This window comes from Peromyscus eremicus, chromosome 6 (assembly GCF_949786415.1).
Source record: "Peromyscus eremicus chromosome 6, PerEre_H2_v1, whole genome shotgun sequence".
Classification (NCBI taxonomy): domain Eukaryota; kingdom Metazoa; phylum Chordata; class Mammalia; order Rodentia; family Cricetidae; genus Peromyscus; species Peromyscus eremicus.
In genome coordinates this window covers 81,915,054-81,927,695 of record NC_081421.1, presented here as the reverse complement: position 1 = coordinate 81,927,695, position 12,642 = coordinate 81,915,054, and the positions used below count along the sequence as shown (strand labels likewise).

The 12,642-nt window shown below is 44.2% G+C and overlaps 1 protein-coding gene across 1 annotated transcript in view; it reads left to right on the top strand.

The window, feature by feature from the left end:
* Window positions 1–1,444: 1,444 nt before the first annotated feature.
* The window catches only part of Stxbp3 (syntaxin binding protein 3), a 48,657-nt gene continuing 37,459 nt past the window's right edge, over window positions 1,445–12,642 (top strand). Inside the window, exon 1 of the mRNA XM_059266111.1 lies at window positions 1,445–1,607. Coding sequence (XP_059122094.1) covers window positions 1,559–1,607 — 49 coding nt within the window. The 5' untranslated portion in view covers window positions 1,445–1,558. The remainder of the gene's footprint in view (window positions 1,608–12,642) is intronic.

Sequence of the window (12,642 nt, the reverse complement as noted above, 5' to 3'; positions counted from 1 at the left end):
CCCCCTTCATTGATCCTCTAATATTATTTCTACTGGTTATCATAATTGGGCCCTGTGCTCTCAATGTGTTAACAATTTGATCACCCATCAAATAAACAATGCCACCTGATAACATTATTAGAGACAATCCCCTATCAAGGATTTGACAAGGACACATAAGTCAAGGGAAGAATGAGGAACCTGCTTGACTCCATTTTGAAGGCAGGAGCCATTTTGTTGTGTTCTTAAAAATAAATTTCAATTTACTATAAGAGCTGAGTTTATGTTTTTAAACTTCTGTTTCCTGAACCTGACCTGCTCTAACCCATGACCTTGACTTGTTTTGGGGAACACCCTGACCCTCCCGACCCTCCCTAACCAGTGACCATATGACGGGGTTTTGTTTGTTTGTTTGTTTTTGCTTTTTGAGATTTTTCTGTATTTTCCAACTGCTCCATTGTCTCTCTCCTATAAACCTGCTTTGCCGCTACTCATGATTTTATTCCTTAGAAGGACCCTGAGAGCCGGCCAGTGGTGGTGCACACTTCTAATTCCAGCACTCAGGAGGCAGAGGCAGGCGGATCTCTGTGAGTTCGAGGCCGGCCTGGGCTACAGAGTGAGTTCCAGGAAAGGCACAAAGCTACACAAAGAAACTCTGTCTCGAAAAACAAAAACAAAAAAACAAACAAACAAAAAAAAAGGACCCTGAGAAACAGACTCAGCACTTCCCTCTCTAACCCAACTTAGGAAGCAGGTGCACCTGAATAAAATAAAGCTTGTTTCAAATTTGGCTTAAAAATTGTGGTAGTGGCCTTTTTCTTGCCTGGTGGGATTAGCAATGCTAGGAACCGTGCTCTATAATTTAAATTGTGAAATTCTTCAGAAGAAGAGGGTCTCTCATTTCTTTGACTTTTCTCAAAGTCCAGCATAGTTCTGGGCATACTGGTGGTTACTTACGGTTTAACATAATCAGTGATCTTGAAAAATGAGTAAAATGAAGTTGGCGTGGGTGGAGAGCAGACTTTCCATTTGGTAGTTGAGCTGGCTTCTGAATAGTCTATTATGAATCGCTTTGTTAAATGAAAATTTACTTTGTAAAGCAAAAAGTCTCCATCTTTGGGCCGACGAGATGGATCTTGAGGCTGACAACTTAAGTTTGATTCCAAGACCCACACCGTGGAAGAAGAGGTCTTCACGTGCAAGCCTGGGCATGCACACGTGTGCACGCGTACATACACACAAATAAGTATAATTTTAAAATACAAAAAGAAAAGACCCTGTATATATAAATTCATAATTGCACGAAAGTTTTCTGATGCCTAACTGGACACTGAATTCCGGTTTCCGCCAGGGGGCGCCAGACTGCTCATTAGGATTCCGCCCACACTACGCAGCCTCAGTCCAGGCGCAGGCTGGACGCGCCCTGGTCGACGCGTGTGACGTCACCAGAGGGCGCGGCCCGCGGAGGGGGCGGAGCCTTCCTCGCCTGGAGGGGAAGGGCCCTCCCCCGGGCGCAGGTTTCAGGGCTGAAGTAGGTTGCGAGTGGCAGGCGGTGGCTGCGGCTCCACGGCTTGGGAAGATGGCGCCACCAGTGACGGAGCGGGGGCTGAAGAGCGTCGTATGGCGGAGTGAGTGCGGAGGGGGTCAGGGCTGAGACGGAAAAGGCCGCGGGTCTGCCGCACCGGGTCTTGTTTCCCCGCTGCAGCCTCCCCCGGAGCCGCGCGGGCCACTTGTTGCTTTGGGACCAAGTCCCTGGTACGACTCCTTCCGGCTTGCCCAGCGAGTCGGGTTTCGTGCCAGCACCAGGGATGGGCGGGGTGACCAGCCGCGGCCTTCTCCCCGGCCTCGGCTACGGCTCGCCCGCCGGGGTGAGGCTCAGCGGCCAAGCCCCACCCTCGGCGACTCGGGCCGGCTTTCCTTCCCGGGTCCCTGCGCTGTCCCGGGACAGTGCTTCCCACTCGCCCCACCAGGCAGGGACGTCTCTGCACCCGACACAATCTGAGCTCTGTGTTTCTCTATCCCGCCCTGGTCCTTGTGTTTTCAGAGGCCCCTTAGTGTCCGCATTCATGTTAGCATCAAGGGTTTCACTACCACGCTTTTCGGTGTCTTGTCCTTTAAAAAGGGCAGACTTCGTTGTTCAAGAGAGCCTTCTGCCACTGTTCCTAGAGAAGACGACTTGCTAAAAAAAAAAAAAAAGTTCTTGAGACAGGACCATCGGACTGCTCAAGTCTATCTAGTGTCAGCACCTTGCGTAGTCTTCTCTTACACTGTTATAACTGGTCTACTTGTTGGTTACTGGTGTTCTGCTGTATCAACCACATTTATTAAAATTGCACCAAACCTAGGCCTGCCAGGTTAGAGGAGCAATGAAAGCCTCAAACCGGAAGGACCTTTCTTGTTTGGCATCTCTGGGTTCAAAGTAATTATAGTCCAGCAGTGCAAAAGGAGTAACGTCTTATTAGTGTTTCTTACTCCAGCTTGGTGAACAAGGAACAGAATAGAAATTAGTTAACAGAATTCTGTCTTATAGAATTCCTTGTATAAAATTGAAATCCAAATCAGTACAGGCATATACTGTTTTATAGTGTTTACCATCTAGAAGTACTAAATAAGTGTATAAATAGATTTTGTGAAGTACGAAATTATTCTTTACAAATTTAGTTTAGGGGCTTGTGAAGTGTCTTAGTGGGTAAAGAAAGATGCTTGCTGCCAAGCCTGAGGACCTGAATTGGATACTCTAGGACCCACGTAATGTAAGGAGAGAACTGACTTAGGCACGTTGTCTGTATTGACTCTCAGACAAAAATGGGTGGCAAATTGTGTTGTATAAATTATTTCTGAGTTATAATGATACATTATATTAGGGTTTATGAGAAAAAGATACTATAATAGCTAGTAATGCCAGTATCAGCAGTGTGAAACTAGGCAAGAGGAAGAGCATAAAGACAGCAGAATTTCCCTCTTAATGTTAACTTGGGGTAACACCAGACTCACCAGATGGACAGTAAAATACAGACAGGCTGAATGGGAGGAAAAAGATGTAAGGCTGTAAAATATTTTTTTAAACTTGTGTAACTAGAAATACAACGCAAAGATCGTAACAGCCCGGTGTCTATTGCACAAAGCATGTATATATATATCGAGGGACTGGAAAAATGGCTTAGCTAAAAAATGAAGATAGCTCACATTTCCACAGGCTGATGCAAGGATGAATAATGCATGCATAAATGGATACATATCTTTTTTTTCAATATAAGTAAAGTACTGATATATTTTATGCTGTTGCATCTTGGAAACATGCTAAAGTAAAAAAAAAAAGTCACAAAGGACCACATGGTATGACACCATTCATGTGAAAAATGTCCAGGACAAGCAAATCTAGAGAGACAGGAAGGAGACTAATGTGTCACAGTCTGGAGAGATGACATTAAAGGGATGGGGTTCTGTTTAGGCTTTTGTTATAGTTACTGTTGTTTGAAACAGGTTTTCACTGTGTGTCCCTGGCTGTCCTGGAGCTCACTGTGTGGTCTGGGCTGGCCTTGAACTCATAGAGCTCCACCTGCCTCTGCATTCTGAGCACAAAGGCATGCGTCACCACACAGGACTTGGTTTTGTTTTTGAAACAGAGTCTCGTGTGCCCTGGGATGGCCTCAGACTCAGCTCTGTAGCTAAGGATAACCTTGAACTTGTGATTTTCCTGCCTTCACCTGAGTGCTAGGATTATGGGTAAATTCCACCATTCCTGGTTTTATTCAGTACTGGAGATTGAACTCAAGGCCCTTTGCATACTAGGTCAGCGGTCTACCAACTGAGCTACATATATCCCCAACCCCAAGGAATGAGGTTTCTTTTTAGAGTAGTGTAAATGTTCTCAAAACAATTGTGGTAAAGTAGTAATGGATGCATGACTGCTCAAAACCATTAGAGTGTACACTTTTGAGTGAGTGGTGTAGCTAGAGTTTCCCTGCCTGGCCCACAGTCAGGACAAATCTCTGTCACAGCAGCTCAGACCCGACCAAGTAAACGCAGAGACTTATATTGGTTACAAACTGTATGGCCATGGCAGGCTTCTTGCTAACTGTTCTTATAGCTTAAATTAATCCTTTTCCATTAATCTATACCTTGCCACATGGCTTGTGGCTTACCGGCATCTTCACATGCTGTTTGTCATCGTGGTGGCTGGCAGTGTCTCTCTGACTCAGCCTTCCACTTCCCAGCTTTATTCTCCTCCTTGTCCCGCCTACACTTCCTGCCTAGCCAAATGGCCAATCAGTGTTTTATTTATTGACTAATTAGCAACACATTTGCCATACAGAACATCCCACAGCAGAGTGGATTCTGTACTTTGCAGTTTATATCTTGATAATGTTGTTAAAACGAGCCCTGACAAGAGCTATTAAATCTAGGCCTAAGAGTAAGGCATAGTGGCACATGCCTATAATCCTGACACTTAGAGGTGGAGGTAGACATATCAGTTCAGCCGTATAGTGAGTTTGAAGCCCGTCTGAACTTTGAGACCTTGTCTCAAATAAATAAGTAAAATCTACACCTAAGATTTACACCCGAGTCTTTTGTGTTAATGTTTGGCACATCTGTGGCTTCTGTAAGACCCTTAGTCTTACAGGGTCTTATTTTATACACAGTCTATTGCATGAGCCTCCTAACTAACCTCCAGAGTTCTTGTCTGTCTGTCTGTCTTCCTTCCTTTCTTCCTTCCTTTCTTCCTTCCTTCCTTTCTTCCTTCCTTCCTTCCTTCCTTTCTTTCTTCCTTCCTTCCTTCCTTCCTTGTCCATCCAGCAAATAGCTGCCAGAATAATTTCATTTAATAATGCTGGCTTGAAGACCTGCAGAGGCACCCAGTTGCCTAGTGTTCCTTTCAGTCTACTATTGACTGTTTACTTAGCTCCAGTCTCCCTTCTTTTATAATACTGATTTCCCCCATGCCCATACTGTTTATTCTCATTGCATTATTTATCTTCCTATCTTATCTTGGTGGTCCATTCCTCTGTCTTTTGACCCCTTTCCCTAATTCTTTACCTACTCACATTTTAGCCTTCAAGTCTTAGTTCAAATGGGCTTTTATTTTCACCCACCTTCCTTTGTTTTAACATTTAGTTTACCCTTGTCACTACTGCCTCAGGAGAGCTCCTTAAGCTTTGCTTTGCTTTTTTGTTGGTTTCCTTTTGTTTTATTTCCAGACAGGTCTCTCTCTGTGTGTAGCCCAGGCTGGCCTGGAATTTGAAATAGCCCTCCTGCCTTCTGAATGCTGAGGTTACAGGCGTGAGCCACCATTTACTGTTAGGAGTCTTTTGAAAAGCTTTCAGAGGATAGGTTCACTTTTCTGTCTTACAGTCCTTTAAATTCGTGTGTGTGCACATGTGCAAATTCCAGTACCCATGTGCATGCTTGCAGAGGTCAGAGGTCGATGTCAGATGTCTTGTCTAATGCTCTCTGCCTCAGGAGACAAAGTCTCACTGAATCTGGAGCTCCCTTGGCTAGGCTGGCTGGTTAGCTCTGAGAATCCTGTTTCTGCCTCTCCAGAGCTGAGGTTACAGCTGTGCTCCACCATGCCTGACTTTTATGTGTGTTTGATGGGTCCAGATCAGGTCCTCATGCTTTGGGTAGGCACTTTACCAACTGAGCCCTCTCAGCAGCCTCCCAGGCCTGTCAGTTTTTAACAGTCCCCAGCAGAATGTGATAGGTAGTGTGTATTTTTGTTTTGTGTTAAATAAATGACTCAGTGTCTTAAATTTTCCCATTCCTACCTCAAAGAGCCCATTAATACAGCATTGAATTCCTATGGGAAAGCTACCAGTGCTCTCAAAGCTTTCCTTCAAGTAGGGACTAATCGGGACTAATAAAGAAGAAAACTCAGGGTAAACATGATTATTCAGTTTATGACACACAGGGAGCGAGGCTCCACTAAATAGCTGCATCAGGAAAAGTTTATCTGACTAGGTGACATTTCTCAGCCCTAAAACACGAGAAGGAATCAGCCATTAGGAACTACCGTAAAACTCCTCTTAAAATGAGAGGATGAGGTGATGGTCCAGCTGATAGGAGCCTGCCTCGCAGGCATGAGGACCTGAGTTTGGAAATCTAGCACTCACATGAGAGTCAGGCACGGCAGTGTAGTCAGCTAGGCTAGTCATATTAATGAGCGTGTTCAGTGAGAGATCCTGTGTCAGACAATCAGGCTGAGAGCGATGGATGAAGACGCAGTGACCTCTAGCCTCCTTGCACATGTGCACACACCCACATGAATTTTTTTTTAAATTTATTTATTATGTATACAGTATTCTGCCTGCATGTGTCCCTGCATGCCAGAAGAGGGCACTGGATCTCATTACGGATGGTTGTGAGCCACCATGTGGTTGATGGGAATTGAACTCAGGACCTCTGGAAGAGCAGTCGGTGCTCTTAACCGCTGAGCCATCTCTCCAGCCCCCACATGAGTTCTCAAATACACCACACATAATGCAAGGCATTTGTTACAAAGGATGGGGGCGTGTAGCCCAAAAGGTAGATTGGAACCAGTTGTTTAATGGTTTAGGCATTCCCTAGGAAATGGAGACTCATTAAAGATGACTTTTCCCCTTCTTCTCAAACAGCAGACACCAGCATTTTTGCAGTCTGTTAATGCCAAAAGGAAGCCATTTCTTGTTCCTATTTTGAAGGGAAATGACCTTTAAAATTTAATTAAGTGTAGTAAGTTATACTAATGTTAACTATACAGCTAGGTGATATTTTTGCTCATGTAACTACCACCCAAATCAATCTATAGACGGTTTCTAAGCATTCAGCTTTCCCAGTGTAAACCCTCGCTTCTCCCCCAGAGTGAACACCATTCTGACTTGTGTTATCATCCAATAATTTACAACAGTGTTTTTCATCTCTACACTCATGTTTAAGGAGAATCCTTCAAATTCTTCATTAGATTTTCACATGCATGTGTGAACTTTTTTGCTTTTCTATTTGCCAGTGGGGTGTGTGTGTGTGTGTGTGTGTGTGTGTGTGTGTGTGTGTGTGTGTGTCGAGCAAGGACTCTGCCACTGGACTGCATCCTGGCCCTACCTTTCTGTTTAGTTCTTGCGGTAGTCCTTAGTTTCTATAGGTTCTAGTTTCATATACTTTTGAACTAAATATATAAGATTGAAGAAAATATCAGCCAGGCTTAATGTATAGAGAATGCCTACAAACTGATTAATAAAATAATGGCCCTATAGAAAAATGAACAGAGTAAACAAAGAAGCAGCCTACAGATGATATAGTCTGGTTTTGACCTGGAGAAATGCAAATTAAGACCAGATACCCCCTTTAACCTATCACATTGACAGAATCAGATGATGTCATGTAGCAGTTGGAAAGCTTGCTGTGGGAGCGTGATTAATTACAGCCTGTTGAGAAAACTGCTGGTACATTTAATGAGACAGGAGACAGTACAGTGTGATTGTAGCAATCCCACCATGGGCCTTTCCAAAGTAAAAGTGACAGAAATATACACGCATACTTAAAATTTCTTTTCTCAAAGGGTTTTTAAATTAGATTTTAAGAATGTATTTTCTGCGCATGCACATCTGCCTGTGTCTACACTGTGGCACGTGTGTGGAGGTCAGAAGACAGCCTGCAGTCCTTGCCGGTCCCAGGGATCACACTCGAGTCAGCAGGTGTGACAGCAGGCACCTTTACCCACCCGAACTCAAAGTTGTCGTTTCTTTCAACATGTATTTTTAAGTACACTTGTGTTTTGCCTGCATACATGTAAGTGCACTGCATGTTTGCCTGCATACATGTAAGTGCACTGCATGTTTGCCTGCATACATGTAAGTGCACTGCATGTTTGCCTGGTGCCTGTGTAGGTGAGAAGAGAGTGCCAGGTTCCCTGGAACTGGAGTTATAGATGGGTGTAAACCTCCATGTGGGTGCTGGGAACTGAACATGGGTCCTCTGGGAGAGCAGTAAGCATTCTTAACTGCTGAGCCATTTCACTGACCCCTATTAAAGGATCCCCAATGCAATAGTATAGTAGCAAAAAATGGAAAGAAAACAGCAACCTGGTGAATGAGAATAGCTGGGTAAATATAGTCTGTCAGTATTCTTTTTAGTTACTTAAAAAGTTACTAACATTACTAAAAGAATAAGTTATCCCTGTTCATACTTTATATGGCAGCTATCCATGATGCATCTTTAACAGAGAGGGTAGTAACAGAATGATATGTATATGCTGAACCTTTTTATGATAATTTGATTACTAAATCCAAGACAAAGTCATAAAAGGAGAGGGGATATGCATTTGAGACATTAATGGAAGTAGGATCCAGTAAGACTAGTTAGGTCATGGTGGTTGGAGAGAAGGTTGGAACTGTGAAAAGGTGGTAAAGAGAAGATGGATGAGAATAATAGTGAGTTAGGAGTTGGAGTCGTCCTAAACTGACATTCTGGTCCAGGAGACTCAGTGATGTTGTTGTTTATTGATGAAGAGAAAGAAGGGAGGAATCTGTGGGAGAAAACAGTTCTGAGTTACAATACAATGATCTTAAGTGCTAGTTTAGGCCTCTGGTAGGCATTTGGAGATATAGAGGCATACAAAGCAGGTAAAGGAGCTGAATTGAAGATCGAGATTTAGGTCACAGCATGTAGTAGTCATGAAGCCGTGGATTAAGAAGAGGCAGAGCAATTAGAAAATAAGTATCTTTTCCAGTCAAAGTAGAGATCTTTTAGAAGTGGCAGGTTTTTTTCCTCTATTCCCTTGATTATGACTTCCACATTGTTCAGCTTTTAAATGTCTTTTTTTCAAATTCTAGTTATTCCTAGGTCAGGTCCTGTTTCTGACCGTTACCATGGTCTCAGAAGCGTCTCTGTGACTTAAGGTCCTGTGCAAGTGTTCTGTCGGCACTGCTCATGCTGTGCACTAACAGAGCTCTTGTGTTTCTCCCTTCACTGTGCCCGCCTTTGCATCACGGGTACACACATGTGTCCTTTTGTACCTCAGAGGCCAAGAGGGAACAGGCGGGTAGTTGGTTTGGTGGGTCACTGTTGGCATAGTAGTTAGGCTAATGGAGGATCCTCCTAGAGGGGAGGGAGGCACTGGTTAGCGAGTGTCTTGAATGGTAGAGTTTAGATTTCCCTCAGTGGGCAGAAGGAGCATGTGAGCATCTGAGGGCTTTTCGGGGTGGCTGTAACCATGGGTTATGGTTCAGGAAAGGGACTAACAGGAGTGTGAAAAATTGAACACAAAGGGATTGGAGGTGAAAAACAGCCATGCCAGATAGGAGACTATTGCACTAGCTCAGGGAAAGATGTTAGGAGTCAGGTATTGTTGATGTCAGTGGCAGCAAAAATAATGGCCAGTTGCCAAAGAACAATCAATAATTCCTAATATTGAATGTGGGGGAAGGAGAAAATAGCCGAAGGCTGTGACTAAGAAAATAACAATAAAGCGACAGGAATGAGGTCTAGAGCAGTTTTTATGGAAGGGTGTCAACTGGAGGTTTGGAGGTGCTCAAAACCTATGGACGGTGTGATCGACTGAGGGCCGGAAAAGGGGCTCTGTAAGATTGTTGAAGACTGAAGGGCTGACTAATGATGAAACTTTGGTGAGCATAGTCTCTGAGGATGAGTGTGGACTAGGCAGAGCACAGCTAAAAGGATGGTCTTGGTTGCTGAAGAAGAGATTGAGTGATTTTCATTGTATTAGTATACAAAGTACTTTGAAGTCCTGTGACATTAGCTGATGAGATTTCCTTCTCTCTGCTCTCAGCACGTGTTCCCTGTGACCCTACCCCTTTTTATCAATGTTCCCATTCTCTCTGTCCACACTCACTGTGTTTAAGATACGGACACTGACCATGCAGCTGTCTTTAGCATCTCGGGCTACACAGTGAAACTGCAATGTGAGCTAGATGAGGTAACAAAATTTTGTGGTAGCCATATTAAAAATATAATAGAAATAGGTGAAATTAATTGTAATATGTTTTATTTAACCTGATACAATCAAAATTATTTAATATAAGAATTAATAAGGTAAGGGAAAAAGACTTCATAGGCTATTTTATATTTCCCCACCCCTTTTTAAACTTTAAAATCTTTCTCTGTTCTCTTGTTTTGGTGGTGCCAGGGATCAAACCAGGCTTCACACATGCTGTGTTCTGCCATTGAGTCACATCCCAGCCCTTGCTTTTGTTCAAGTGATTTTTTTTTAAGCCAGATTTACTCTGTGGCCTAGGAAGACCTAGAACTCACAGCAGCCCTCCTGCTCAGCCTTCTATGTGCCAGAATTTTACAAGTATGAACCCCTGTGCCTGGCTACCACCAGCTCTATCTCAAGGGCTGCATGGTCACACATGGCTAGTTCCTGTCATCTAGGGCAGTCAGGTATAAGGTAGAGAGCAGTGACGTGACTCTGGTCCAGCAGCATTCATTTCACTGGGAACATGCAGTGTCTTCAGTTTTCAGCTCGCAGTATGTGCAGTGAAGCTGGCCCCGGAAGGAAGTAGTCTCTCGGTGTGTGAGCTCTCCCTTCACATGGCCTTCGTGTTTGCCTGTCGTGTGGGAGAAGAAACCTTTGCTTTCTGATTATTTCCCCTATAAAATATCCTACCTAGTAAGCAATATGTAATTGCCTTTACTGACTTCTTTCTAACTATCTTTTTTTGGGGTGCGGGGGGCGGTGCTCCTGTGTGGTGAAAGAGCCCAGAGGCTGACACTGGGTGTCCTCCTCCGTAGCTCTCCCCCTTAGTTTTTGAGACAGGTTCTCACACTGAACCTGGAGCTTATCGTTCATCTAGGCTAGCTGGCCAGTGAGCTCCAGGCTCCTCCTCTGTCCATTCCCCACCCCGTTGCCAGCACTTGGGTACAGACACTCCCCCACAGCTGACTTCGTACATGAATGCTTGGAATCAGAATCAGTTCCTTGTGCTTGCAAAACACACACTCTCCTCAGCCTCCATTCTTTTGTTTTGCTTTGTTTAGGTTGGTTTGAGATAGGATTTCGTGTAGCCCAGGCGGCCTCCAACCCTGTAGCTGATGATAATCTTGAATTCTTCTGCCATTGTCATCCTATTACCGGGGACTTGGGTACCTATCATGCCTCCACACTCAACTTTTAACTGATGTTTCTTAACACTTCAAAAATCTTCCTGATTACAAAATCAGGTCACAAGGTTTAAAATTCCATGCAGGGTGTGTGTGTGTGTGTGTGTGTGTGTGTGTGTGTGTGTGTGTGTGTGTGTGTGTGTAAGATAGTGCAGGCATGCACAGCCACAGTGTGCCAGTGGAGGTCAGAGGACAACTTAAGGGAGTTGGTTCTCACTCCATCATGGAACCTGGGGATCAAGCTCACAAGGTCAGGCTTGGTGGACAAGTACTTTGACCCACTTAGCCGTCTCGCCAGCCCCAGAGCACAACTTTTTAATACTCCTTTTTCTTGGAACACTTCTAACAGCGGATATGTGTTATTTTTCCATCTTCCTAACCCGCTCTCCAACTCTTCACGTGCTGGTGGGATGTCCTGCAATTCAGTTCAGTTCTGATAATACTTAGGGCCAACGTTGGCAGGGTTAAGGATTCAGACCCATAAGACTGCCCCCAGTTCAGATGATGATAGCAAGCAGCTTCCCACACTTCCCTAGTCCCATCAGGACTTCCTATACTCTGCCTTCCCTTTCAGGTTCTGTAATTCGTGGCTTACAAACTCTAATAAACTACATCCTGTCATCCGGGGTTTTTTGTTGTTTGATTGTTGTTGTTTCTCTAAAGCATACCAATCATCAGCCAGTTGAAGTCTGTAGGTGGAGGTCCAGAAGGGGCTTCCCTCCCTGTGGAGCTGGGTGTGTTATTATTGCTACACATGGCTGCATTCAGTGACTCAGAAAGTGGGTGGGTTATGAAGTTTCATTGTGTAGGCCTTACTGATGAAATCATTGGCCACTGGTAATTGAGCACACTCTCTAGTTCCTGTTGCCTCCTTAGAAGTCATAGCTTGGTCCTTCTGGTGACCAATTGCTTGCTGAAGCTAAAAGGGTCATGTCACCAGCATACCATAGAGTCTCTGTCACATAAGAGAGTTCAAGGATTTTTAGATTTATGCCAGGAACTAGAAACAAAGATCAGATTTTTTTTGAAGGATGTATTTTTACTTTTAATTATATGTATGCTTGTATGGGTATGTAAACAAAAGCATAGTTGTCTGTGGAGGCCAGAGGAAGGTTCCAGTTACAGGTGGATGGGAGCTACCCAGTGTGATGCTGAGGGCTAAACTCTAGTCCTCCACAAGAGCAGTACTTGCTCTTAACCGCTAAGCCATCTTTCCAGCCCCCCCCCCCCGATATTTTTTTATTATGCCACAATAACATTAAATAGTTCATTTAAAAATAAAAAAGTTTAAACAATTAGAGTTAGGCATGGTGGTGCATGACTATACTCCAAACATTTGGGAGGTAGAGGCAGGAGGAGAATTGGTTCAGGGTCATCCTTGAAAGATGTCAGATGCCTGTAACTGAAGTTACAGGTGACTGTGAGCCGCCTGATACGGGTGCTCACAGCCCAGCCCAGGTCCTCTGCAAGAGCACCAAGTGTTCTTAACCACCGAGCCATCTCCCCAGCCCAGCTACGTGTATTCTTTAACAAGAGGGTAAATGAGGATGAAAATGTTCATGCGAATTT